General features: G+C 41.4%; 2 protein-coding genes across 3 annotated transcripts; both read right to left on the bottom strand.

The window, feature by feature from the left end:
• Window positions 1-4,805: 4,805 nt before the first annotated feature.
• Window positions 4,806-16,827, bottom strand: LOC128450005 (terminal nucleotidyltransferase 4A). Of its 2 annotated transcripts, none has more exons than XM_053433402.1 (12): window positions 15,883-16,827; window positions 15,368-15,491; window positions 11,547-11,593; window positions 10,668-10,788; window positions 9,964-10,071; window positions 9,745-9,873; window positions 9,183-9,396; window positions 8,578-8,704; window positions 8,378-8,481; window positions 8,058-8,242; window positions 7,700-7,837; window positions 4,806-7,242 (listed from the first exon to the last, which is right to left on the bottom strand). In XM_053433402.1, exons 1-12 carry the CDS (start codon window positions 16,584-16,586, stop codon window positions 6,805-6,807), a joined length of 2,439 nt encoding a protein of 812 aa, XP_053289377.1. In that variant the 5' UTR covers window positions 16,587-16,827; the 3' UTR covers window positions 4,806-6,804. The 2 variants fall into 2 exon arrangements, with proteins under 2 accessions (XP_053289377.1, XP_053289378.1); XM_053433403.1 differs by having other exon boundaries at window positions 8,058-8,260; window positions 15,883-16,010.
• A 789-nt stretch (window positions 16,828-17,616) lies between these two features.
• On the bottom strand, window positions 17,617-27,688 carry ice1 (KIAA0947-like (H. sapiens)). Its single transcript, XM_053433150.1, has 20 exons — window positions 27,468-27,688; window positions 27,228-27,286; window positions 26,279-26,390; window positions 26,050-26,126; window positions 25,921-25,958; window positions 25,718-25,800; window positions 25,525-25,601; window positions 25,338-25,375; window positions 25,108-25,190; window positions 24,976-25,012; window positions 24,816-24,872; window positions 24,602-24,700; window positions 24,121-24,482; window positions 21,117-23,510; window positions 20,808-20,976; window positions 20,527-20,687; window positions 19,670-19,860; window positions 19,430-19,530; window positions 19,235-19,330; window positions 17,617-18,363 (listed from the first exon to the last, which is right to left on the bottom strand). Exons 1-20 carry the CDS (start codon window positions 27,555-27,557, stop codon window positions 18,182-18,184), a joined length of 4,506 nt encoding a protein of 1,501 aa, XP_053289125.1. The 5' UTR covers window positions 27,558-27,688; the 3' UTR covers window positions 17,617-18,181.
• Window positions 27,689-27,852: the final 164 nt, after the last annotated feature.

Below are 27,852 nucleotides of genomic sequence, written 5' to 3'. Positions count from 1 at the left end.
GTACTTTTTAGTGCCTGGTTGGTCGTCTCCTCAATGGATTTCACAAAGAAGTGGCCGGATCTTTATATAAAGGTTACCGTTATGCCCTTTCTGTTCTTGTGGTCGAATGGCTGCTTCATTATCTACACCATGTTTACCATGGTATAAATATCATACCCCAGTCAAAAATACAATGGTACAATTTTCTTTTAATGTTTATACTATAGGGGAGAGCGGGGTAATGTGGGACATCGGGTCATGTGAGACACCCCCTATATCTAAGCAACGGAACACATTTGTGGTCATTTGACCATTATGTTTTCAAGCCCCCCCGTTCCCCCCTTGCCATGAAGGAGAAGTTGGTGCTGGTGCTGTGGAAAGTATTTTTTTTCACAAAAATTTGTTTTTTGCATGTAAAAGTAAATTTTCTTGCTTTGAACTTGATCAACTGTTGTGTCAAAACAAATTGAATCAGCTGGAAAAACTTTAACACTATCATACATGTTGGTTAACTTCCAACATATAAAACCATGTGATTGATGCTAGTTGAGGATTAGCCTGAATTGCTAAGAGAAGTTGTTTTATCTAAAATGGTGGCTGTGGGATAAAGTGAGACACTGTCTCACTTTACCCCACCATGAAGCATAAGTTAAGTTTAGTCTTAAACATATTTTAGTGTTATATTACATTATATATGTTTTATTTTTAATGTCATAAACATTGTAGAAAAGCCATCATGCCAAGAAACTACACCAGGAAGACAACCTGGGGCCAAACACCCCCCTGGAGAGTGCAGCCGCTGAGGTCATGCAAGGAAAGAAGTCCTTAAGAAAAGCTGGAAGGGATAGAAACATTGATAAGTGCAGTAGCTGAGGTAAAGAGAATATTCACAGATGAGATGGAGGAGGAGCTTGCCAAACACTTGAAACAACTAGCTGACCAGTTCCATGGCCTTGCTCCAGTTAAGTGCCGCGAACTGGCATTTGAATACGCAGAGAAAAACAATATCCCTGTCCCTGCCGATTGGACAGAGAAACAATGTGCCGGTAAGCTAGGGTGTGCAAGAGATCACATGAATCATACTAATCATAAATGAGCTTAATTGACCAATCCCCATGATTCTGTTACTAGTCCGATATTAGTGGTTGTCAATCTAGCTGTTGGGATTCTAACTTTTACAACATGTGTTGTTATGGTAGTTTTAAAGTGGAAAAAGTAAGTGGACCACTTTTTTTTAAAACAATCATATTTTCACTGCCCTTTGTCCTGAAGACATTTTGATCATTTCCATTGCTAGAAAACATCCTGAATTAATGGGAAATGTGTAAATTTTACTGATATATAATTTTAGCTCGCTTAGAGGGGAGCAAATGTAGAATATGTCCCACATTACCCCGCTCTCCCCTACCTACTATTGTAGATACTGTGGAATGTACAATGCATGAATACGAATGTTGTGTAGAGGTAAATGAAAAATTAAGAGTAACTCCCAAATTGTAAGTTAATGAATGAAAAAAGGAAACTAGGATGGAGGATTTATTAAAGAAGTTATTTGTCAATGGTTGGCACTATACTAACATTAGTCAAACCTGCAGGCCACACTGTTAATACTCGGTGTAAAAGAAAGTCAGATGTAAAAGTGATATAAAGTGGAACAAAATCAACATAGTGATTCCTGTACATGTCACAAATTGCACCATTAAAGAACTTAATTAAAATCTAACCTTGTTATTAGGAAATGCCGGATGCTTCTTCTCAGTGATGCTCTGAAAAGTCGCTCCCCTGTAGGTGTCATCGATAGATAGGATGTGAATTCAATCAGACATAATGACTGATATTTCAGTTTGATTATTGCCTCTACATAACCGTCACAAGCTCAGACGTTCCCTTTGATCATGCAAAATAAGGGGATGTATGACATGTGACATTTATCATACACCATTAGTGTGACGGGTCGTATGAAGCATCAAATGGTGTCGGAGGTTGCAGATGTATTCATTCGGTTGGAGTCCCCAGTGTTGGTGTACCTGTATCAGAGAACTGTGGAGAGATGTGATTTTCTCACTTACGCAAGTAGAGATGTTATAAAATAATGAACAGGTCTGTGCAATGTGTGAAAATGTCTGAGACCAAAATCACTTTCATTTCTCTTACATCAGAGAATCTCTACTGTCATTACCCCATCATCATCTGTCTCTAGGTGGCTCGGTGCTTTAAATAGCATAATTGTAGAAATGCGTCTTCCTTATACGCTGAGAGCACAACAAACAGGAGTTGTCAGTAGTTCAGGCCGAGGCTTTGATCAGATCTCACTTGGTATCTGAGGAAGACACGCAGGCAGAGCCGGAGAGGAGGGCGGACGTGCTGAGTAATTGTCAGAAGCACAGAGGAAAGGCCTGCCAGGGAAGTTTTTCCAAATAAATCTAGCTTGAGTGGCTTGATGGTGACAGTGAGAGGAAACAGAGACCACTCGTGACAAATCAATAAAGTGAAAGTTGAAAAAAAAAAAGATTCTGAGGGTTTTAAAGGGCCAACACTGTTAGCCTTATTTTAAACAAACATACTGTATAACTGTATTGTTACTGTGTAGCGGTGGGACTTTGATTCCCTCGGCTCCAATCCTGTTGCTACTGTGGAACATGACAGCTCTCACATCCGGGATGATTTGGCTTCATCTCTGGACAGTGCATACTCCAGTGTGTATTTGCACTCAAACTGTAGTCTGTGATCAGGTACGTCCCTCCACCTCGGGAAATAGTTCGCTGCTGTTTAACAATAGTGTCTGTATTTTAGCTTTCGGGTACTTCATAATACTATGTCCTAATCCTGTGTGGATTACTGGTAAGCATGACAGCATGATATTATAGTTTTATAATAACTGCTCTTCTTACTCAAAACTGATGGCAACCTCTTTGTTGCCATCCACCGCCCCTCTCATTCCTTTTTTTCAACTCATTGATAACCTGGACAAAATTTGTCAATACAATGGATTGTCAGTTTAACTTTGAAAACTTGTTTAATATCAAAACGTTATAAGCCGCGATGAAGCACAGATTTAAGTTAACTTAATGGAGCGATAGTTTTTACAGAGTGGGAGGAAATGGAGATGAGTCATCCATCTATGATATCATCTTATAAAATGAGATCTGCTCTTGAGAAGTTGACATAAATAGACTTTGGATTTAACCTTTAAGGCCTGACATGACGTCCTCCTTTATGACTTATGATCAATACAGCCCTTTAGAGGTGGCACAGTCCTCCAGCAGCAGTTCGACATCAGCTGCTCTGGCCGGGCTATCGTATATCATGTATACATTTATTTTATTTTATCTCACAGTGTAGGGCCTCTCTCATGTCCGCACTTAGTTCTTCCAGTGTAAGATACTATTTGATACGTTCATGGCTTTCCAATAGAAAGTGAATATCCTTCATTAGCTTGTGATTCCATAAAGTTCTGTGCCGTGAGTCACAAAGACAGAAAATCCAACATACTTTTAAATTGGATGAATTGTGAGAGATTATAAGGCGCCCCACTGTCCGTGCTTTCCTCTCATCCAACAGTACAGGACGTGTCTGTGTGCATGTAGATCATGTGCACATAAACGAGACTGACTTACACTGTCTGCTATTTGCTGATCATCACCAAGAGTGGAACTCGTACAGAATACAATCTTGTCAGTCTAACCCTAACCCAAAAACTACTGAAATCTCCTTTGTACTGATATAGGAAGACATTAAAATATAAATTGGGTCCTAGCGGGATTTGATTGCGTGTGTAGTGCCATTATAACTCGTGTTGTGGGGACCTAAATCTGTTTCCAGTCACATTATGGGGACTTGTCTTCCTTATGGGGACAAAAAACAAGTCCTCATATTGTGAATCATAACATTTTAAGGTGAAGACATGTTTTGAGGTTAGGTGTAGAGTAAGGTTAGAGTTAGGCAAGTAGTAACTAAGGTTAAGGTTAGAAAAATTCTCCAGGAAATCAATGTAATGTCCTTTGAAATCATGGAGACAAGTGTGTGTGTGTGTTTGCTTGTGTGTCTGCACATTTTCAATACAGGATCAATGCTGCCCAGCTCGTCTAATCTGGTTAAAACATCCCTCAGGAACACAGAGCCAGCTTTTAACAATATTATGAAATAAAGCCTGTGCCAAAGTATCACTGCTATTTAATCATCAATGAAATCAGAGCCAGAAGGGGAGGGGACACGGAGGCAGGATAGTTTCCTTTCGCCCTTAGTCAGCTCGTTTGAGTCAGGAGAGGCTAAAAGGGGTCTCAGCAAGGAGGACAGCCTTTTTCCTTTGGTTTAACTAGGGAATAACATGACAGCGATTAAACCGTCAGGAGAGATTTTCTTTAAGTTTTCTCCTCTGTCAGGTTCCACTTGCCTGCACCCTGCCGCCAGTAGGAAAGGTAATGGATTAGATGCAGTCAAGTAAAAACAATGATCCGACACTGCCCCCATGAGAAAGCAGGAGGAATCACAACACACCAGATGAGCGAACGTGCTCAGTGTGCATCTGTATATTGAACATGACTGATTTTGAGCTTGTGAGAGAAATGCAGGTCACCAACATGCTGCTATTCAAGGCCCCAATGTTTGGCTTTAGGGTGAGTGAGTAGTCAAAAAGGTGGTGAGAGACAGCCAACAGGACACCACATTATCAATATAAGCATATAGACTTGTTAACAGTAGCACTGTTCATTTGTCTTTAACCAAATGTAGCACTGTATAAACCTGATGCAGATGGCGAAACAGTAATACAGTGTTCCTAAATGTTATGTTTAGAAAAAGCATAAATCAAATACTAAAACAGGAAATGGAGTTTTAAAATGTTTATTAAAAAAATAGAAAAACTTACATTAAAAAAAACAAGGTATACATCTATATATGTCAGTCAATGACAGATTCTTAGTTACACAGATATGAGCTGGGGATTTGGTTTGTGGCAAGAGATTCAACCACCCATCGATTTACCCTTTAAGGCGGCTTGTTGAAAAGCCACACTGAAATACTAAGGGCATATTGCCCGCAGTATCATGTCAAATCCATAAGTTTGGTTCCCAGGGTGTTATACTACTAATTTTCAGACTTTTGAACCACATAACTTCAAAGTTTGGCTTTTGTTAATGGCTCCACCAAAACTGCGGTTAACGGTGAATCTGTGACATCCCGAGCTCAAGTCCTTGTACGGATCGCTGTGTAAATTAAGTAGCTTTGAAACCTTGTTTTTAGAGATAGACTTTAAATACGGAGACTAAACCCCGACATGTAAGGACCTTACACAAAACAGGTTTTGAATTTAAAAAAAGAGACGATGTGACATGATGCTAATGATAGCAATCACTGACTGCAGAATCTGCTCCTGGAGCATACACCTAGAAGCTGCATGTAAAAAGTAAAGCCAAATAAACCCTGACAGTGCATGTAGAGTCGAGGATAGAAAGCTGTCACTACAGCCAGGGGGGAAAGGGGAAATTTGGTCTTTTTTACAAAGGCAGAATCAAAAGGAGCTATAAGGCAGAAAACAAGCATTTTGCTGGTAATAAGTAGCACCAACTGTTGTCGAAAACAAATTTAAAATGGCATGAGTGAACACTGCTGAAGGTGTATTTCCTCAGCACAGTCTACAGTCTATTCAAGAGGAAATGCACCCACAATGAAAAGTGATGTTTAAAATGAGAAATGGTGGTGGGAAAACATTTGGACAGGCAGTTGTCTAAAGTTCAAGTGATAATAATGCATCGTAAATTAAACATGAATAAAATGTTGGCATCATGGGATTTTTGGCACATTTCTCATGTTATACCACAGCTCCCCCTTCTGCTAGAAAGCTGGACACACACACACATTCACACATTCCTTCAAGGCCCTTAATTCCATCTATTGCACAGATCGATGTAGTCTAGAGTCAAAATAAGCATATGTATAGTGGGGGAAAACCCCTAAAATGAATCTAAAATGTGAAATAAATTAAATAAAAAAAGAGAATCATTATTGCACATTAATGCAAATAAACTTAAAATAAGGTGGCAATGTTTACAGTACAAAAACATCGTAGTGCCATCGTGAACAAAAAAATCCCTTTGTGACAAAAACAAGAACATAAGATTATGACCAACACACACAAAAAAGAAACACTTAGTACATTCAAACAAGTCATCACAGTTTAAGCACTTGAGACAAGGTCCGGTTTTGTGCCTTCACACCGAAAAACATCAAGTCAGCGTTGCGCTGCATAGGTAGAAAGGTAGTGCTTCGCTTCAGTCCAGAGTACAATTCACAGATGATAGTCAAAGCCGTAAGAGCTCTGAATCGAGAGCGTGCTAATAGAGAGTTCCATTCAGGGGACGAAATGAGCCCGAATCAATCGAAAAGGAGCAAAACCTTCGAGAGCGAGAGATTGGGTTTTAGGAACCAGTTCAGTACTATGGCACGAGATGTTCAGGTTGCATGGAGAATGTCTGGGAAACAGTAATTCCTTGTTCAAAACATCTGTGCTGGTGTGCATCAAATTTAGTGGAAGGGCTCTGACTACCATCAGACCAAAGTGACCACAGGTAAGAGTTTTACAGTCAGCCTTCACCTGAAATAGCCCTGTAGCATCAATCGGTGTGAGCATAGATCGGTCGTTTAACATCATAGGTAAAACTCGCTTCAACTTGGGAATTCCAGCATGAGGTTGGTGCAGTTTTGAGAGCCGCTGAAAACATCAAAATAGGCTTCTTGAATCATTCATGGCTTCTCAACTGAAAGACTAGTGATGGGCTGAGAAAGGCCTAATGAGAGCAATGTCACATCCTGCACCTTCCAAGTCTTTCATCTACTTTGGTTGAGAGCAGGGAGATCTTCCCTCTTCCTGCGCCGCCAGGTGTTTCTGTTGTAGTGCTGCTGGTTCCTGAAGCACGGTGTCGTGTTGTGACCCTGGGGAACAAACCGCTGCTGGGGGGTGAAGTTGCCTTGAGAGTGGTTTTGGCTCTGCAGGCTTCCGCCTTGGTTGTGCTTGAAGCTGAATTTGTGCGGCTCGATGGAGCTTTGGGAATTGGATCTCAATGTGTGAGTATGGCTCTGATGCCCTCCGACCTGAGGCTGGTGGAGCGGGCTGGGGAGAGGGCTTGTGGAGTTGATGTGCTGGGAGACCTGTGCAGCTTGTGACGCGTGTCGGTGCACAACGCTGATCGAAGGCAGATTCTCATGGTAGAACTGGCAATCGGAGAGGGTAGGGATGGCTAGACTTTCAGGGAGAGACATCTGGACCTGGAGAAAAATAAGAACTGTAATAATGTGTATTCTAAATTTAGCTACGAGTAACCTTTTGTTATTATTAAAGCAAAAGGGATTAGCATGTCTGCATTACACACGAATCATGTAACTGATTATTTTAGGCTGAAATCCCAAGCAGCATTGTTCTTATTGCTTGGTCAACTGTGAGTCGAACCAGACATGCATTGATTTTTTTTAGGCCGATACTGCTATGAAGGAACTGGTGAGAAGTTTAGTGTATTTCAAAATACAAATAAAACTTTCTTTGCATGCGTTTGTAACACATCTGTTCAGAAGAACATTGTGGTGGTGATTTATTCACTCCAGCAGAGTTTGCAACACTGATACTCACCAATATGATTGAGAGACCAATGTCACTCGATAATACTGGCAAACGCATAATACGGTTTTGCTCTACCGGCAGCGTGAAATAAATAAATTATAAACCAACCTGGGGCGTGGCCTTGATAAAGCCTGCTGGGTGTGTGGCCCTCAGGTCAGTAGTCATCTGGATTACTGGATGGAGTGAGGGCAGGGTGAGAGGGTGGAGTTGGATAGCAGCATTGCTGCATGGGGGTGAATCAGATTCCTGGAAAGTGTCACATATGAACAAAACTGCTCACGCCAAAAGAAAACCAAGTTGAACAACAGACCAGTTGTGGCTGGGGGATTTATAGTTGCATCATGTTATTCTGACGTTGTTATTGATTGCAGGCAACGCAAGGTAGTGGCTCCAGACTATGTCCCCACTAATCATAAACCACTGATTTAGTAAATGTTTGAATGGTCAAAATATCCTTTGGTCTTACTATGTCACTTCCGGAGGAGGAGGAGAGGGAGCATGCGGAGGATGAAGACGAATGGTGCAGAGGGCTGGGGAGGAAGACTGGGGAGGGTGAGGGGGAGTCAGCGCTGAGGGGGGAGGAACTGTCCCTCTGATCCTCCACAGAAACTAGCATAAGCCTGGCAAGGTCCTGCTCACAGGTGTCTATATCTAGGATCGAAGAGAATGCTAGTGGTGAGACAAAAGTTGATTAGTTTGTCACGAGATCATAACAATGCATTTTATTTTAGTCTAGTCCAAATTTTAAAGAAATAAGACGTAAACACACGTTTGTTGAAGGCTTACCATGGTTTTCCAACTTGGCGTACTGCTTAGCTCCCCACTTCTTGATCGTCCACTCCCTGTAGATCAACACCTCTGGGCTGACTTTGATAATGCGTCCTAAAGTGCTGCAACACAGAGATGTAAAGCCCCCAATGACATCAGGATAAACACAAAACTAGTGCAAAAACAAGACCTATGAATTAAAAATAAAATAATCAAACCTGTCATACTCCTTGTTGGGGTAAGCACGAGCGAGAGGAGAAACTCCATGACTCAGCACCATGTAGGCAAAGTCAAACACCTGCTTCACCTGAAGGACGCCATAGGAACTCCTGCCAACGTCGTTTCCTATGAAGAATAAAATAATACTATAAAAGTAGTAAAATTAAATAATAAAACTCCAATGCTGTGAAAAAGATTCCAACAAAATCAACAAAACTAACTAACCTTTAAACTAGGTTTAAATACTTGTTAACCATTAGCTGTTAATGCTACTTGGAGGGAAATTCTGGACCAACTTGAGTCCAGGGAACATTGCAATCTCATGCATGTAATTTTTTTTATATCAATTACATTTTCAGCGTTTCCAATTAGTTTTTTTATGCGCAAATATAAAAAGGACAAAACTCACGTTAACCTTTAAAACTACACCTTAACTGATTAAAAGGTAAGGGAGACATTTGCTTCTTATTGTTTGCCCATTCATTTGTTTGCCCATTAGCTATTTTAGCTTTATCTGTAATTCCCTCCTCCTCCGTCTGTATATGAACAGTTCTATATATCAGATCAGAGTGCATTTATTCATCCTATCAGACCCCAGTCTGACCTGGCTGTATTGGATCTTCTATGCAGAGCATGGACGGCCTGTTTCCAGTGCCCATGGCTTTCAGCATTTCCTCCTTGGACAGGTAGGCCCCTCCTGTCTTCACCCTGATGCCGGTTTTGATGTAGTTGAAATCACGGCCGTACAGCTCAAAGAACTCTATAAGCAGGATGCCCAGGTTGATGTTGGCACGACGCGTGTCGATCCTAGGATGTAACTGATCAACAGGACAAGGAGAAATCATTACCCGAACTTTGTAAACAACATCCAGCCAGTTTGAAATAGTTTCTTGACACACAACACAGAAGGAAATATATAACTAATATCAAGCAATATTTTGTTTATTACTTTGCAAAATAGTTTACACAGAGTTTTATGTTAAATTGCACTAGAATAACACTTTGGAATTACGAATTTGAGAAATTAAGAATATCTATGAAATCTCGAACGAGGGGGATTACACAATTGTTAGTGTTTTGAATAGACTGAAAATAATTACATTTTAATGTCCTTTCACACTACCAAGCAGACTCTTAGGTTAAGGATGCAAACTGAGCAAATGTACCTGCAGGAAGCTGATGGCCATTAGGATAAGGCTGTATGAGCTGATGCCTCCAGTGAAGACTTCATTCAGATCCCTCTGCAGTAGGAACTGCTTCAAGACGAAGATCAGCGGTGGCAGAACAGTGTACTTCTACAAAACACAGCAGACACATGCATGAGATACAAAACAAAAGACAATGCCACTACTTGTGTGGAGATTGTCGAGCATTAAAATGATCACCTTCAGGTAGCTTTTGATGAACTGTGCTGCTTTCACAGCGGTTTCTACATTGAAGCTGATGTCCACTTTCACCTCTGTCTCATGGTCTGTGAGCTTGATGATTGGCACCTGGGGACAGACAGTCAGGTTGTGATCAATTCACAAATAGATATGTCAACAGACATCTCATGATTTGTGATAACATCATAGACTATAGATAAAGATGGACGACGTGTGACCTCTTGCCCCCACTATCCAGATATGAACACTCATCTTGCATAGTTGGAGCGAGAGGCTGAACTCTAACGATCGGGAGATGGAGCTGCGCAAGCATGGGCCAACCGATAATTGTGCTCGACCAATTGAGACTTAGTCTCAGCTTTCAATCATGATGTTTCACCCTGTTTTAATAATATAAAATACATTACAGTGCGACAACGACCTACAGTGACAGAAACAATCTTTAAGAAAAATGGATTTCTGTCCTAACTATTAGCATGGAGGCAGGAGTTACAACCTATACTGCAGTCAGCCAACAGGTGGCAATTGAGATGCTCGGCCTTCACATTTGGAGAGTAATCATGTTGTCCATCTTTGTAAACAGTCTATGGTTGAAATGATTGACAAAGGTGTTTAGCCACAGTTTTTAATATTTAGCTAATACAATCTTTAAACAGCCCCCAACCAAAACTACAATGACGTTGCATTTTAAGATATTGACTTACCGTAGCTTTGTCAAGGACCTTGATGGGATATGGGCCGGACACATTGCGTTTCTTCAGAGCTTGTTCCAGTTCCTGCAGCGGAGGATGATCCCACTTTCCAAACACAACCAGGTCAATGTCGCTGAGAACAAAAGAACAGTACTTGACCCTCAAAACTCAATATAGTTCCCCCAAGTATTCAAAGTGCATGGTGATGTGTAGGTCACCAAAAACACAACATTAAGCCCTGCTCTATCAAAGAAAAACAAATGGAGACTTCTTGAAATATGGACAATCCTGTTTTTGTAGACTCTGAGCCGGAGAGGTTGTGCGAGCTCAAAGTGACAATTTGACAGATTAAGAATTTAGAACAGAATAAAAAGAGAAGATTGGTGAATATAACTGGACTGCAGCAGCATTTATTTAGCTTCAAATTGTACAAAGTGTTCTAGATCAACTCTTAAAGCATAAATTCTTCAACCATTTATGAAAAATACACTTGATAAATCGATATAAAAAAGGAGGGAAATCAGTTCTTCTCGTGGTCGTTTTAAAGACCCAGCCTTAACTCATAAGATTAACATAGTGATCATGAGACTTGGCTCAAATTAATGTGCGAGTAATAAGTGAATACACTAGTGTGAAGTTGAAACAACCTATGGTCTAAACAGCTGTTTTCTTGCTCATTTCCCTGTTCTAAAATTGATGTAATTGCTGCTTGACTGATAAACTATTTCTAAAGCTGCTTCATAGAACACTGTTACTGAACCTCTGACTAAAGTAAACCTACCCAGAACAAATATAGCTCTACAACTCTTAAAACTAGCAGATCGTCATTTTAAAATAAGTCCACATGAGGTCAGACCATGCAGGGGGAAAAAAAAAAAAAAATCCTGTTACCTTGTGGGAAGATATAGCCCTGTGCTGAAGCTGCCAAAAATCTCCACCTGCAGGATACAAGAGAAATCAACACAGGTCTGGTTTAAGATGCGACACATTTTATGCAACCATTTAACAGTTTGATTCATTGCTCTGAATTGATGAAATGTCGTTGCAGCTTGCTAGTGAGAGGGTTGGCTGAGTAAAACAGGTCGGTTTTGCTCAGTATTTGAGTTTTTAAAAGAAACGGTATTTCACTCTTACACTCTTAGCCCGAACGACAACTCAACAACTCTTGTGTAATTGCTTTGTGATATTTGTGCATGTCTGTGTCTTCATTCACTTGCCCTAAACCAAGTCACCTATGGAATTAATTAAAATGTGTTTTACTGTATTGTCAGGGGAAGAATATATGTAGTAATTAGGGTGGGTGAAGCTTTTGTGCTAACCAAGTCTGTGTCATAAACAAAAGCGCATTTACAACATTAAATGATATTTGTTTAAAAACAGAGGTAACTTGTGATTAATGCACTGCACGTCAAGCTCTCTTGCCAGCAGCTTCAGTATGTTCGGCTAAAAGGGCTTTACAAACTTCATAAATGGTTGTCAAAATTAACAGATTAAATCCTGCAGACAGCTACAGGAGGTGCAACATGGGGAAAATATTAACAGAAAATGCACTCTGCCAATGTTGATCACAGTTTGAAGAAGTGTGAATGAGTTGTTGAAGTTAGAAATTAGGTCAAAATATGACACTGATCTCTGCAGAACATGGTGTGTGTGCACTTCACTGCAAAAACATCTAGTATTTGTACTGCTACAGTTTATAAGAGTGATGCTAAATGGCCTTTAGAGGAAAGAAACTAAATCGTAACCACATTGAGGCCCAGGGGGACTTCTATGGCCTGAACTATTTCAAAATGTTTATACAATTATTTTTTTTATTTATTATGAAGTACACTTACATTCTGCTGGCAACACAAGATGGAAAATAATTTCCCTAATGCTACTTTGGGAACGCAAGTGACATGAATAATGATCATATCCGGCCAACTGTGTTTGGACGTGTAGAGTAAAGCAGTGCTGTTGACTGTCTATGGGGTGGCCAAAACAATATACGCGAGTGCAGTAAACCTCCAGATACACTGGCTGTGGCTGCATGACATAACATTGAATTACTGAGCGCATCACCGCTCTGTAAAGTATTGAACAAAAGCGATAAACAAAGTCGATATTAGAAATAAAACGATGTATTGAAGGCCAATGTTGCATAATGATACAAGCAAGTAAAAAAGCTTAATTTAAAATGTGTGAGTCATGCTGGGTTCAAATGTTTCCGATATTCAAGCCTTTGCCGATTTGCCGGACTCTTATTAGATGACCCATTTCGGGAAGAAGACAAACGTTATCCATTTTGGCTACAAGTATCAGAACACAACAAGTGCTTTGTGGAGTCCACAAAGCACTTTGAGTTTCAGGGGCATGAAGACATGGACCCATCTTCAAACGTTGAAGACATGGACCCATCTTCAAATGTAATAAAACAGAAGAAAAAAAATGGCTCCATACTACTCGTGTCCTCAAGCACCGTCATTCAAATTTGACTCGATTCAAAGTCATTTCCACCAAGTTTTTAGCCTAAAAGTCCACTACAAGCTTCTAAGCTAGCGTACATTAGCATTTTCCAACGGTCGTTGAATGCGCCTCGTCAGAAGATAGCTGTGGATATATGCTCTTAAAACACGATGTAAATGACACCGTTTCAAGTCCAATATGAATATCGGGGCCTTCGAACACTTAAATGAAACCACACGAGCAGTGTGGAGGCATATTATGTTTTTTTCTGTTGTTTTATTAGGTCTGAAGGAGGACTCACCACAGACTTCAATCGTATTGGATTCTGTTCTAACAAAGTTTACAACTGAAACTCAAAAAGTGTTTTGTGGACTCAAACACATCACCCACTCCTCCATTGGCATAGGGGTGAGAAGATAAAGAATGCATTTTCTTTTCGGGGTGAACCATCCCTTTAAAGCCCCTACAGGGACATTTGTACTGGTCATGTATTATTTTAATATTGCCACGTCTTCATGACCTACAACAGCAAATGAGACAATCGGGAGAAAATTGTCTTTTTCCATAAACTATTCTCAATGTCTGTGGTCAGGAAAGAATACCGTGAGGTCATTGGCAACAGCCAATGTTTAGGCGTAGGGAGAGGAAACCGAAGCGGGGGAAGCGAGCCAGGCTACGTGCTAGGCTAAAGGCTAACCCGTACACACCAGCGCTCTAGAGTCCGTTCCTCAACATGTCCATGTCTCTTACAAACAAGATGGATGAGAATGATGATGCATTAACTTGTCGCAAACAGCAGTTTGTAATAATTTGGTTTGGTATTCCAGACAACTTTAAGGCCCTATACACTGAGTGACTTGCTATCATCTCAGGTGGGATGATACATTTGCCAAAAATAAGGAGCGGGGGAAGTATGGATTTCTCGTACCTGTGTAAAATGAATTTAATACTTAATTGTTGTATTAAATCACTAATATTGTGAAAATATTGATAATACTAACAAACGGGTTAATAATTTATGCATCTTTATTCGTTTATTAGACTGAAACAATCCAATAGGACATTCATGGACAGTCTATGGTTGAGACAGTGTGTTAGAGAGGTGGTAATTCACATTCTGTCTGCCACATGTCTATAAATCTGAGCAAACGTATCATTAAAACTGATCTCAACATAAAGCTGTCCATTATAACACCACCACTTACCTTGGCCTGATGTCACTAGAGCTGAATCATCATCACCTCTCTGACCTTATACCATACAAAGATGATCTGCAGCAGTAAACAGCTAATTTAAGATTCTAAATCTGGAATCACACGTTTCTGCATCATTCCTCTATAAATCATATTTGCAAACTTTTATCTTCTTTAAAAAAAGGGGGGGAAAAAATAGAAAAAAAGAAATCGAATCTTTTGCACTAAGAAGTTAGAAGTAAGGTTCACCTGAAGCTGCAAACATTAACTTCAGCCATTTCCAGATTTGACAGAGGAGGGTTTGAGGTCAGTACTTGATGCATGATTATAAGGCACATGTTAAATGATAATGAACTGGGATAAGAGGTGGAGAACGGTATAGTCTCAAGAAACAAGCATGGTGGTACGCTTCATCTAAAAACAGACAGCTGCGAGTCCTCCACAGAGTATAGCTCCTTTTCCACTGGTCAAAAAACCCACTAACAGAAATTAACATCCGTCTATATTGTTTGCAATGGGATTGGATACTGTCGCCATTAAATCCCGCATCAAATTAATCTGCAGTAAACGCAGGTTTATTTAGGCTGTGGCTCAGAGCCACAGTAATGGAGACATGACACCTTGGTGAACGGGTCAATTTCTTCTTTATTTGAATGTCTAGACGATGACGCTGCACCTCTCCTAGCGTGACATTTCAGCGAGCATGAAGAGCCATGAACTTTTGTGTTAATATAGATTTCTTTTTTTTTTACATCTTGGGAACCACATGCAACTGCTTTTTTTGGGGGGGGGGGGGGGTGTACAAGATGCAACATTAGCAAGACAGAAAGTTGCGATTCTCCGTTTCCAACACATTCCTGATGTTTAACATAACTCGCTGGGGGGTTAAAAAAACCGAAGGGAGAAGAATTAACTTTAGCGATTTTACTCACAAAAAAAAAAACTGTATATACCAGCTAAATTTGGTGCAACAGTTGTATTGGGCAGAGTGGAGTAGTGCAGCCCCCATACAGGGCATGTGGTACCCTCTCCAAACCTCTGCACAGGCACATGATGAAGCCTCCCGTTACTCACCCGCGCTGTGGGCCACAAGTCCTTGATGACCTTTTCTATCCTGTTCACCACATCTCTTCTCATGGCCTCCTCCTCTGGTCGCGGAGACATGAAGTTGAAGAAGTCCATGATCTCTTCATGCAGACTGTAAGGAGGAAACACAATACATGTGGGATCATGGATTGATACAATTGAGAATTCAGGAAGCAAATACAAGGATGGGGCCTACACAAAACTAGAAGGGGGGGGGATTATGTAAAAATGTGTTTATGCATCAAGTTCTTGATCTGAGGTACTTTATAAAATACCAAACGTCAAGTTCAAGGGAATAAATTAAGTCAAATAAATCCACAGTTTTGTTGGAGGGACCACAACTTTTTATATGTACATTTATAAAAAGGCAAATTTGGGCATTTATTCCCCACTTCTCATTGTGGCTTGGGAGCTGGTGGAATCTTGTCAAGTACCAATTAGGTCCCGACACCTCACGTTGTGAACCTGCCGGTGACTGGAAGGAATCGACCTCACGCCCTTACCCGTTAACGCCCGGGCTGTATCGCCTGGTTTTCCACAGGCTGCAGGACGAGTCTACGTAGTGTCCGTAGCACAGCAGCGGGTTGATGCCGTGGAAAGTGTTGGCCCGGTTCAGGTGCCTCCTGCGCCCGGATGGATGCGCCTGGTGGTGGTGCTTGTTCCCATGCTGATTCTGCATGCCGGCGGGGGTGTGGCCGCCCGGCTGTTGCATGCTGCGACAGTGGTGCTGCTGCTGAGCAGTGTGAAAAGGCGGAGGGGGACACTGCCGCCGGAGATTGTTCTCGTTCAACTCGTGCTCGCCGTAGTGCAGGAACCGGCTGGCCTCCTCCGCCACGTTCAAATTGTCGATCCGCAGAGAAGAGCCGGAGGGAGACGAGCTCTCGGCCTCTGAGTCCAGCGAGGAGGAGGACGGCGACAGCGAGCCCTTCCTCCGGACGCTTCCCCTGCTGCTGCTGCCGTCGCTGCCGCCTCGCTTCGGCAGTTTCCCGAGCACAACCACCGGCGGTAGCGGGGCTACATTTTTGCAATACTCGCCGTTCGAGTCCGCGGAGTTTGAATTCTGCGCCGCGAAGTTGCGCTGGTGGTGGAGGTGGTTGTCGAGGTCGGAGTTGCCTCCAAATCCCTGAGAGGTTTCCCAAATGTGCATCCACAGGGAGTTGGCAGGTCCCTTCTGCTCCGGCTGGATCCAAGCGGTCCTGGGATCCATCAGACTCGAGTTGGCCGGAGAGCCTCTTCGCGGGGTTTAAAATGCGAATTGTTCGGCAAATTAAGCGCTGAGCACCCGAGAAAAAAAGAGGTGTCCTACCGCCGCGTTGCTTTACTTGTTACCCTGGAGGTGCTTCATGCCCGGAGACTGCTTGTCGGTCTTTAATTTCGGGCAGCTTGTCCAACTCCACTCCCCATGTAACTCAGCCAATATGGCGCAGGCAGCAGCACGGATCAGCCAGTGCGCATGTGCGGGGGATTTAAATCTGCTGGGACACACCCCTCAGGAGCGCGAGCTGCGTCAAGTCACAGGGGTGCAGGGCGAACACACCGGAAGTGAAGCATTGAATTGCTTTATATTTTCTTAAATATAACAAAAAACTCACTAAAGATAAAGCAGCTGATAATTATGTCTCTGCAGAGTTATTATACATTTTTTTCAAGTAATTGTTATTACTCCATATCTCTTTTAAATCTCCTTTTGACAATTTTTTTTGGGTGCTTTCCTTCTAATTCTGATATAAGCGTCAATTTTATTAATCTGCAATAGTTTTATTTTATCTTGAAAAATATTTCTGTATTTCTGCCTCTAATGCCCAACCTTCAAATGATTTCTTATCGTTTGCCATTTTTAACTATTTACAATTGTTTGCCCACAATATTTTATTTTCAACATGTAAAACAAGTCGCATTTGTTTAAAAGGGGGCAATGCAAATAAGGTTATTGGATCATCTCCTAATTTATACGTTTTGTCAATGCTTTTTTAATTTGTCTAACTTTACATTCCACAGTAGCTTGGGCTTTTATTCTGAAGCCCAATAAATGCTGGTTTGACTCATTGACAGAGAAGATATTAGTCACTTGACTGGATCACTTATCACATTTCTTTTTAAATTCCTATGTGTGTCTAAAAGTCGATTTAACAGCAGTTGGTTTTATTTCCAGCAGTGATATATAAATATATATTTCTCGATAAGCTGATAGATGCAGATTCAACAGAAGCAGGTGAAGAGAGAGTGCAGAAATATAATTGATTTGTCTCAATAAATGGAAATTTTAATTTGGAAAAAAAAAGACTTAAATAATCCCTGAATCTTACAACTTTACAAAACATTTCTTATTTTCATTTGTACAAAGCACCTTATATTTACACAAAGACGAACGAAGAAACATTTACAGTAGCACCCGGTTGAGTCAGAATACAAATGTACACAATTTACAATATTTTCAGAGCATTACCTGAGTATGGCAGACAGGGAGGAATTCATATGAAACAGAGAGTGGAATGCTAAAAGATCAGAAAACCAAATTCTATATGTGTCATTAAAAATTTAGGAAACATTAACTGAGATGGAGCAGTCACTCTATACGTGTGGAAGTGTACATAAAAGACAAAAATAGAATATGTTTAAGAAGTCTTTGAATATAAGATGGCACAAAACCCATTTGTGACTGTTCATAGATCCAAACACCTCTATCACATGCAACTCATGTCAGTGAGTTAAAATGAATAGAGGGATGTATGGTGGCGTCTTCATTCTCCTGCCTTTAAAATGAATGCATGTCCACATCACTTTCTCTAACACGTGTCTCTCTCAGCTCTTGACTTGTCTGCAGATGGAGGCTAACTGGTTAATGTAGCTAGTGACAGCAGGGGGGGGGCTCTGAGTCGTCTCTACTCTCCACTCCGCAAGGGCGTCCAGGGCTTGTTTTGGGTTGCTGGGTGACAGTTCGTGCATGCAGTACACGGCTGCTAGCTGGACCTCCCAAGGCACACCTGCAGATAGAAGATATAGGATTGCAATGGTTCAGCTACTGGTCAGCCGCTTCTTCAAAACAGGATGAACGAAACATTATACATTTGTTTTTGATTGTTATATTTTTTGAAATTCTGAGAGATACCAACATGCCAGTGCACTTTAACATGGATGAGTGCACTCAGGCAAGTATCTGTATGATGACATGTGAAACAGAAACATCCTGACTCCACTCAGAACGCCTATTAACATTCACCCAGAGTGATCCGATCACAAGTGGTCAGCTTTAAGTACAGGTATGAATGCACCCTTGATGCATCCTGAGATCCGATCAATCAGACCATATTCTGAGGTATGGGACACACGAGGCCATATCATTTTTGCTGTGTGAACACAAATGTGTCCTGGGCCACATACGAAGGACAGACATCTCAGCTGACGTCCTCTGACCTACTACAGTTTGAAAGATCGAACCCAATTTTGACTCTTCTCAGTGTCCAAACATTGATTTGATTGCGGCCACAATATCAACACTGACAACCACATTATGATTTCAATTGTTGTAATGGGTAAAATTGTATTCCATAATAGAGCTATGTGCAGCCCATTGATTCACTCAGCCCCTCCTTACTCTGCTCTCGCTTCAGCTAACACATGCATGCATGCAAACACACGTTTTGTCAGACTGGTTCAGACAACAGCATTTTGATGTTTGTGTGTTTGCATACAGAGCAAGGAAGTAAGACCATCACCTTGTGATCAGATCTCTCAGGATGGTGCCAGGTCTGAATATGGCTGCTTAAAAAAACTAAAAGTACTCTCAGCACACAACAGAGGCTGTGTTTTCTCTGTAGTAAACACATTCTACAACATTTCTCATTTTTGCCATACCTTCCTTCTGTCCATGTCGACCGAACGCGTTGATGACATGGGCGACAGTTACCACAGACGCAGACCTCTCTTTCATTCCCAGCTGACAGAGGCATCCTATTTAAATAATCAAAAAGACAATTAAATTCACCAGTGATCATCCAGTTACTCATCAACTCAGATAATGATGTACACCAAGTCAATAAACTAACTAACCTATGAGTCGGAGCACAGTGGCGACAGTTAGATCAGAAACGGGTGCTTGTTGATCTCTGGGCTGCGTCACCCACGTGTTCATTAAAGGCCACAACTCTTTGCTGTCAAAACAAAATGAACGGATTAGCTCAGGTACTATTTTGAAAAATGGCATTGATATATATTTGCTATGGAAGACAACTTTGACATAGATTATATCATTAAGATCTGTAGCTTGATATCAGAGAAAACAAACCTTACCTTAAAAGATTTGCATAGGTCCACTTCCACTTTTTTTGAGTACAGAGAAGGTGCAGAGTGAAGACATGTTCCCACGCCTGAGTCCCCAGGTCCCACCCGTACCGACTGTGTTTGGTGAAAGACCCACCTGACCCTGACCGGATATCAGACAGCACTCTGGAGATCAGCTGGTCAATTTCACAGGGAGGATTCTGCAGAGAAACAGGGAGATTAGGTCTCTGAGAGTCCACTGACTACAAACTAAAGGCCGAATTATAGTCAGGTTGCACGCACGCACGCATGCATGCCCCTTTCGTGCCCTCTGCGGGCTTGCGTGCGTCGGCCAATTTTTCTAACTACACGACAAAGCGACGCGAGCCTCACGCAGCCCGCAAGGCTTGTGATTGGTCTGCTTACTACATCCCGTCCGGAGTCTAGTTTCCGGTTTCATGCCCCACAATACGCGGAAATCACGGAAGATTTAGAAGAACGAATATGGACCAAATAGAAGAGCACTTGGCAGAAGAGATCCGAAAGTATGACCACTTGTATAACCCGTCACTGACTGGCCGATTTGTCCGCCAGAAATAGGCTATGAGGAGCCGGAGTGGCGATGTAAATAAACAGTCGACGAAGAAGAAGACGTCTCTTCTTTGTGTGTTTTGTCTTTGAAAAAAAAACGTTACTCCGCCTAGGGTTCTGGCGGTGAATTGCATTGCAACACGCGCAGCACGTTAGAGAAGTATAAACCAAAACGAGTCCGTCGATGCAGCTGCGTGGCCTTCCGCAGTTGCAGGACTATAATTCAGCCTTAAGGTCAAACAGGTTGAAAGTGCGTCAAGCAGACACCCCGTGAAAGTAGCTAAAATTTTAAATACCTTTTCCCAGCCGAGGAACGCTGAAAGTGCGCCGAGAATCTCTTGTTGCGCTTTCATTTTGGTGACAATGTGTATGGCCCGGCACAAACAGCTGCTGTGTGAGAGAAGCCTGGGCCACGTTGTCACCATGAACAAAATCAGCTTGGCAGAATCTGGGAAATCTGCGGTGAGGAAGATATAAAAAGTAAAAACTCAACAAAGCCGATAATCTTATACCTTTAGGTGGAAAAGACTTTGTAAACAGGTGGTAGGGTGAAAACAGGTTGTGTGCGATTGCTAACCTTCTGTGAGAACGCTGTAGGCCAGGATGTGAGCCTTCTCCCAGTCCCTCTTCTGTCTACAGATGCCTGTGTAGACTCTACAGAGAGCCTGCAGGTAGTTTGTGCTCAGGTCCTTCTTCTCAGTTTTCAGTTTGTGCAGGATGGCTGAAATCACATCATCCGCCTTGAGCTGAAAAGAAAAGAAAAAATATCCACGTTTATTTTACACAAAAGAGGACTGACTTCATCTCACCTGTGAAAGCTGAGAGCACTTATTTGTCTTTATGTATACAGAATTCATACATGAGCTTAATAAACCAGCACACTTACCAAGCTGCTGTGGCAAATCTCAGAGATGACCTCCTTCTCTTCATCCCTCAAGACAGGTTTTTTGGGGAGGTTACCAACGTGGATGTGGCTCTGGATCACGGGCAATACATCAAAACACTGCTTTTCAATTTTCTTTAAAACATCAGCCAGATTTTGCTCTGCAGGTTCTCCACTGTCCATGGACTGAGACAGATTTTTGATCGGTTCAAGCTTCAAACTCTGGGCTGAGGCGGTCTCTTCTCCACTGTTTGATGAGCAGGAAGGCACCTGCATACGACTGGTGGTGGGAGAGTGGCTGTCAAGCCTGCAACATTTGCTGTTAAGGGGCTCAAGCAAACTGGTGGCCTGTCTTTTTTCCCCTCTCGTCTCAGTCTTGGTGAAGGCCGTCGAGGTGGAGTTGACGGTCTTAAAACCGGACATCTGATTTTCAGATGTCTTGGGTAACGTCCCGTTCTCCGATGAGCAAATGCTAAGATTAACGTTCCTTCTGAGGATGCTCAGAGTTCTGGCGCGGGCCGACATCTCTGGATACATGGTGTCGAGCATTCTCATGGAGTTTTCCTGAGACGGACTGGAGGAGGACGGCGAGGAGTTCATGGCTGTTATGGGCAGGCGACCCGGGACCGGAACGGCGTGTTTGGGCGTGGCAGAGCCGAACTGAACCGGTGACGAGGGGACACTTAGATGGCGACTGTTGGGTGTCCTGTGGCTCAGAACAGGGGTGATAGGAGAAGCCAGCCTATCCATGGGTGAGGGAAATAAGAGTTTTCCAATAGCCTGCCGCGGACTGATTGATTTACCTGCTTTTGTGGGTGTGCTCAGAGGGGTTAGGAGAGGGGGAAGCGGGGGGCCCATCTCAGAGCGAACGTCACCTAAGCATTGCTGTGGTTGATCTGTGGATGTAGATGAAGCTGCTGCCGGGTCACTTTGTTGCTCCAAACCGTTACTCGGCCTATTCATGGTAGTCGCTCTCGGAATTAATGAGGCGGTGCTCAGTGTGACGATTCTCTCCCGGGAGACGTCTTTGACGACAGCAGTTAAAATCACACCTTTCTCCTCTGGATCAGGAACAGCTTTGTTGTTCGTTGAAACGTGCTCAACATCCACAGTCAACTCTTCTATGTTTGAGTGAGTTTGCAAAACCTTCAGTTTTACAGTGGGCATCAGACACGTGGGGCTCAACTGCCTGCACACAGAATGTGTGTTTTCTTTCAAAGACTCACAGTCAACACTCAACGTCTCTTGGGAAACAGAAAGGGAAGATTCAGGATCAGACGTTATTTCTTTGTTCAATGTCTCTATTTCAAGGTTCTCTTCGGGGGTTTCAACATTTACTTGGTCAGAATTCTGGCCAGTTTGACCCTCGTCTGCATCTTCCATCTTTAACTGTGAACATATTTGAGTTGATTGACATCTGGTGCTGCTGTGTGACTCTGGGGAAGAACGAAGAATTCTATCAACTCTTATAATTTTTTGTTCGTCATTATTATTTTCTACCTCAATATGTTTAATGGGTCCATTGTTTTCAAGCTCCTCTTTAACTATTTTAATTGGGACACTAGTGAAGCTGTTACTGCTGCCTGACGTACAAATGTTATCATCTTCTGGCAAGCTCGTGTGTTTGCCAGGGGAAGATTTGATCTCCTGAGGCTTCACCCCAGAGGCCTCCTGATGGCTCTGTGTCGAAAGACAAGAGTCTTCATGACTTTTCTCAACATTTAAGAGATTATCTCTGTTTGAAACCTCAGAGTCTTTCACGAAGTCTGTAAATGTTGAGGAAGCACCTTGCTGCAACTCTTCGGGAGCTACAGTGTTATCGGTTCCTCTGGGTGACTCTGCAGCTTCATCAGCGACTGTTATGGCTCCGGTACCATCACTAAGGTTTACATCTACATCCATTATTGTTATTGTCTCTGACTGATCCTCCTTTTCCTTTTCTGGAGCCGTTTCAGTTTCGGTGATGTCAGTGGTAATGTTGTGACAGGGATTTCTGCTGCAGGATGGTTGTTGATTTTCACTTGCTGACGAGACAGCCTCGACCAGTACTGTATTATCTGGTGTGGCAGGAAAAGAAGGTGCTAATGTGGACTGTGTTGGCACAGTGGCTGCTTCCTGCTCAGTCTGCTCGTCTTTCTGAAGATCCATTTCTTCAACGTCTGCACTGCTTTTATCTTTCAGGTCAGTGACACTGTTCAGCTCCTTCTGCTCCAAGTCTTTGGAGTCACTTTCCTCAGAAATGTGTTCAACTTCAGGTTCTGTGACAACTGGCAAGTCCACGGTCTCTTCCACTGGTGGTATGGACGCCTCTTGTTGTAGAGCGGCAGAGTCATCAGAGGGTCGGTGACGGTTTCCCTCTTCTCTATCATCCGTATCCATAGACTCCATCTCTTTATCCTGAAAGAAAAGGATGTCATTTCAAGACTCATGTCCACTATTGCACGTGAACGGCAAAGTTGCTCAACTGAAATGACTCAAAGAAGTAAAATATGTACTTTTTTTTGCCAATTAAATTAAAGGATTGTTCATGAAAGTAACTAAGCAGTTTGTCATGGGCGTATGTCTCTCAATGGACCATCATTCAATTTCAGCTTGTTTGACATAATGTGAAACCACTTAAGTTCTTCATTCTTAGAAAAAGAAAAATTACCATTAGCTGATATAAGTACACATATTGGAAGGTATTTACCTCCGCCATGAAGATAATGTTTCCACCCATGCCTGTTTGTTTAGCAAGATTGCGCTGCTGTTAACAACTTAATAGATTTTTGTGCGGATGTGGATTCATTGTTTGGCCTTGGTGCAGGTATGCGCTCTGCTAAGTGCTATTTTAGATTGGATTATATCTTCTGACTTTTCGTTTTATTATAATGATTGATCCAGTTATTGTGATTCAAAGTCATTGCGATATATAATAGTGTAGATAAAAAAAATGTTTACAGGGAAAGCAAAACATTGAGTCAATCAACAACAAAACATTCACATGAAATACGAACCAAATCCTCACCATGTCTAATATTGGTGATAGGCAGAGGGGCATCGGTTTTAACATCTCCATGATCTCCTCAACAGAAACTCTGGAGCTGCCTTTGTCCGAAGAAGACTCCTCAGTTTTGTTTCCCTTGGACAATCGCTTGCTTTTTTTGGGAGAGTCTCTCTGCTTCTTGCCACCCGAGCGCTGAGGAGACACTTGGTGCTTGATGGTTTTCTGTGCAAGGGGAGAAGCTTTGGAGAAGGGTTTTGTCTGCATCATGTGAGAGTGAGATCCCACGTTGTTGTCAGAGGTGGACTGAGGCATGAAACTCGGATGAGAGTTCACTGTGCGTTGTGGAGTCAAGGGTCCAACCTGCTTGGAGTTGAGGCAGGACTCTGAAATTACAATTAAAAAAATAGAGAATTGAAAGCATTGTTTGGTTGAAATGGTAAAAAAAACCTAAACATCTCAGAAGTCACTGTTGCCAATTAAAAACTACACCAGAGCCACTTACTTAATGATGTTTCACCAGTTAAGTGCAACTGATTTCGCGAATGCTGCTGTTGAGGTTCTACACATGCCCACAAATTCTCGAGCAGCATCAGGACTTTTTCTGGAAAACAAACACAACGCAAAAGTGAAAATTATGACAATCTGCCTTCAGGCTCACTGCATGTGGTTAGCTCATCAACTAATGTAATAGATAATAAGTAAAGCCAAAAGCACACCTTTGTCCACTTTATGCTCCTCTGGGGGACTTGCTTGTGTTGATGTGCTCCTATAGTCTGTTGAGAAATAATTATGATGTTAATCTAATGAAATAGATTATGTATCCTTGATTCCTTTATGTAACTGAAACATGGGAATTGTAGTTGTATTTATTTGTACCTTTACTCCTTTCTCTTTCCAGTTTCAACAGTCTCGCCTACAATGTTATTGAAATACATAAAGAAATGGTTAGTTCAATGTCCCTCAAAACAATGTTTCCAATAATTTGCCATCCAAAGCTCATCACTGCACCTGGAGATCAACAAGATTTGTCTCCAGCAGGATCTTCTTTTTGGTGAGTTTGGATATTTGATGATTCTGTTTGGAAACTGAGTCTGAAATAAGAACAAATACATGAATAAATATATGAAAAGCAAAACCACCAAACAAGCATTGACTTTTTGTCACTGCAGTTCAATTCAAGACATTCTCATCAAAACAATATGATTTGAATTGTGTGATCATTAATTTATTATACCAACCTTCAAGCAGTTTAACGTTATTTTCAAGGTTATCCTTTCTGTTGATGGAAAAAATTTAAAAAAAAAATCACATTGAAATATTTTTCATAATCTGTTTATAATTATGAATCTTTCACTTAATATTTAAAGAAACGTATATCTCATTCAAATTTAAGAAACCACACATATTACAAGACCGAGTTCTCACATGCTTGTTATCTTGATATTCTCCTCTGTCAGCTTTTCAACTTGATCTGCTCTGGCCTGAGATTTCTTAAAAGACGTCTGATGAGGCGAAAATACAAAAATGAAGGGATTAAATTTCAGTATAGTATTCAGGGTCAGTAATCAGATTATATTAAAGTCATATGATTGAACCTGGTCAAATTATTAATGCTTACCTGTGTTTTTAATAGATCATTTTCTACTTCGGCCTTTTCCCTCTTCAGTTGTGCATTCTCAAGTGATTGTGTTTCTGATAGTTCTACAAGTTTTGAGGACAAATCAGCACATTTTAGATTAAAGAATTATAAACCTAATACTAAATTTATAAACTGGACAATTTTTTGCTGGATTTAAGTGACAGGATGTGACTGCAAAGTACCTTTCTCATCCTTTAGTTGTTCTTCAAGCTTCTTCTTCCTGAAGGATACAAATACAATAATAATCATTTGACAAGAAAGACATAACCATCATCTGCACTGTTATGGTACTGACTGGCACCATCTCTTACTCTGCTACTGTCTTGCTGTTTTCCTGCTTTAGTTTTTCCATCTCCTCAGAAATGTGTCCATAGGCCAAAAGAGCGCGCTATAAAAATCAACAGTGTGAATATTACATTGACAGAAAAATTAAATTAAATTTATTCAGAGATGGACAGAATTTGTGTGGCAGTACTAATGTTAAGAGACAGACATATTCTTGCCATTCCTTCAGTGGGATCTTACAGAGAAATGACATACCTTCTTTTCTTCCAGCTCAGCTTGCATAGATTCATAATCAACAGTCTTTTCCTCCAGTGTAACCAAACTGATCTGCAGCTCCTCCAGCTGTTGTTGGAGTCTGATAGAGTCACTGCATAAAACATGTGAAGAGCATGAACATGTTAGTCCAGTAGAATACAACTTAATAGAACAAAGTGTTACTGTCTGTATGAGGCTTCATAATGCAGTTATGTCCTCACATGTACCGTGTGTGTGCGTTCATACTGTTGTTTTTCATTGCAGCGTAATACTTTTCATTTATACTGATGCTCAGGCCAATACAGGTGCAATGTTGAGATAATAAAAATATAATTATGTTATTGAGTTAGCACTATGGGGTCTCTTTTATAAAACTATTTATTTTGTAAAACATTTCCTTTCAATCATTTACCTTTAAAACACAAACACTGATCAGTTTATTTAAATGAAGAAACTTCCTCACATCTTTATGAGTTTTGAATCGGTCAACAGACAACCACAACAAATGTCTATGCATTAGTTATGGTCAATAAAACTGTATTGAGTATGAATAGCATGAGGATCAATATATGTATGTATATAATGCTGAAGCATTGTGTAAGCACAGTGAGAAGGTGTGAAACACTATTGAATTACCTTGGATTTGTATATTGTTTAACTGTTTAATTAGTGTTGGTCATTATCTGCCCATAAAGAGTTTAAAACCACAATCGTTACTCAAAAATCAAACCATATTGTTATAAAGTTAAACTCTGGTCATCCGGTTGAGTCACTTAACTAAGATTTTAGTGTAATAGTAGGGAACTTCTCCATAGATAACAAAGTAGAGACTCTGTCAAATAAACTTTATCAGTGAATATTAACAAATGGTATTTATAAGCAGAACTGACCCTGGTGTCCAACTTATAATCAATATAAGTAACAGCTTAGGGTTTTTGTAGATACTCACTCTGAGACAGTTATCCTCTGTTTCAGTGCCAGGAAGGAGGACACATATTCGGTCAGGCTCTGTAACATGTGATGGGACAAAACAAAACATAAACAAACAGGGACGCTCGTCATTACCGACACGTCCACTGCAGCCGACAAACACATATAAATCATGTCAACCCCACGGGAAGCTGTTTGTATTCTGCCCTCAGGGATAAAACAGTGAAGTGCTAAATGTTTGATAGAAAGATGATCTGACCTGATGCAGAACTGAGCAGTTCTGACAGTTTCCCAACTTCGCGTCCGCAGCTATGGCCACCGTTTTCGCCTGAGTGTCCCCGGGCATCATGGTAACACACGTTCCTCTGTTATTCTCAATTATCTTTCTCTTTTGTCTTCAATTCAACGACCATGGCCCCATTCCGCCAAATCTACACAGCTTCAAAACAACTTCACATTTTCGCGTCACCCACGTTGAGGAAGGACCCGCGTGAGGACCCCACAGGGGCGGCTTCGTGAAATGCCGGTAAAGAAAGAATTGCCGATTCCCGTTGAATTGTATCCACGTTGAAGTTATAGAATGAACTAAATTTTGCATGAGCATCACAATTATTAAATTGCATGCCGTATTTTTATTTTGACCA

The sequence above is a fragment of the Pleuronectes platessa genome, chromosome 10 (assembly GCF_947347685.1).
Source record: "Pleuronectes platessa chromosome 10, fPlePla1.1, whole genome shotgun sequence".
NCBI lineage: Eukaryota > Metazoa > Chordata > Actinopteri > Pleuronectiformes > Pleuronectidae > Pleuronectes > Pleuronectes platessa.
The sequence above is the reverse complement of the archived record's forward strand: the minus strand, read 5'-3'. Positions and strand labels throughout refer to the sequence as shown.

Bases quoted from the DNA above. Each gene is read 5' to 3' on its own strand.
- LOC128450005 (XM_053433402.1), bottom strand. From the start codon at position 16,586: ATGGATCCCAGGACCGCTTGGATCCAGCCGGAGCAGAAGGGACCTGCC. The intron at 8,705-9,182 runs GTCAGACTGGGG...TATTCTTCATAG, and splicing joins AGAAGATCCAATACAGCCAG to GAAACGACGTTGGCAGGAGT. The intron at 7,243-7,699 runs GTTGGTTTATAA...ATTTTTCTCCAG, and splicing joins TTATCAAGGCCACGCCCCAG to GTCCAGATGTCTCTCCCTGA.
- ice1 (XM_053433150.1), bottom strand. From the start codon at position 27,557: ATGATGCCCGGGGACACTCAGGCGAAAACGGTGGCCATAGCTGCGGAC. The intron at 25,801-25,920 runs GTACTTTGCAGT...CAAAACTTGTAG, and splicing joins ACAACTAAAGGATGAGAAAG to AACTATCAGAAACACAATCA. The intron at 24,483-24,601 runs GTAAGTGGCTCT...TTGTAATTTCAG, and splicing joins AACTGGTGAAACATCATTAA to AGTCCTGCCTCAACTCCAAG.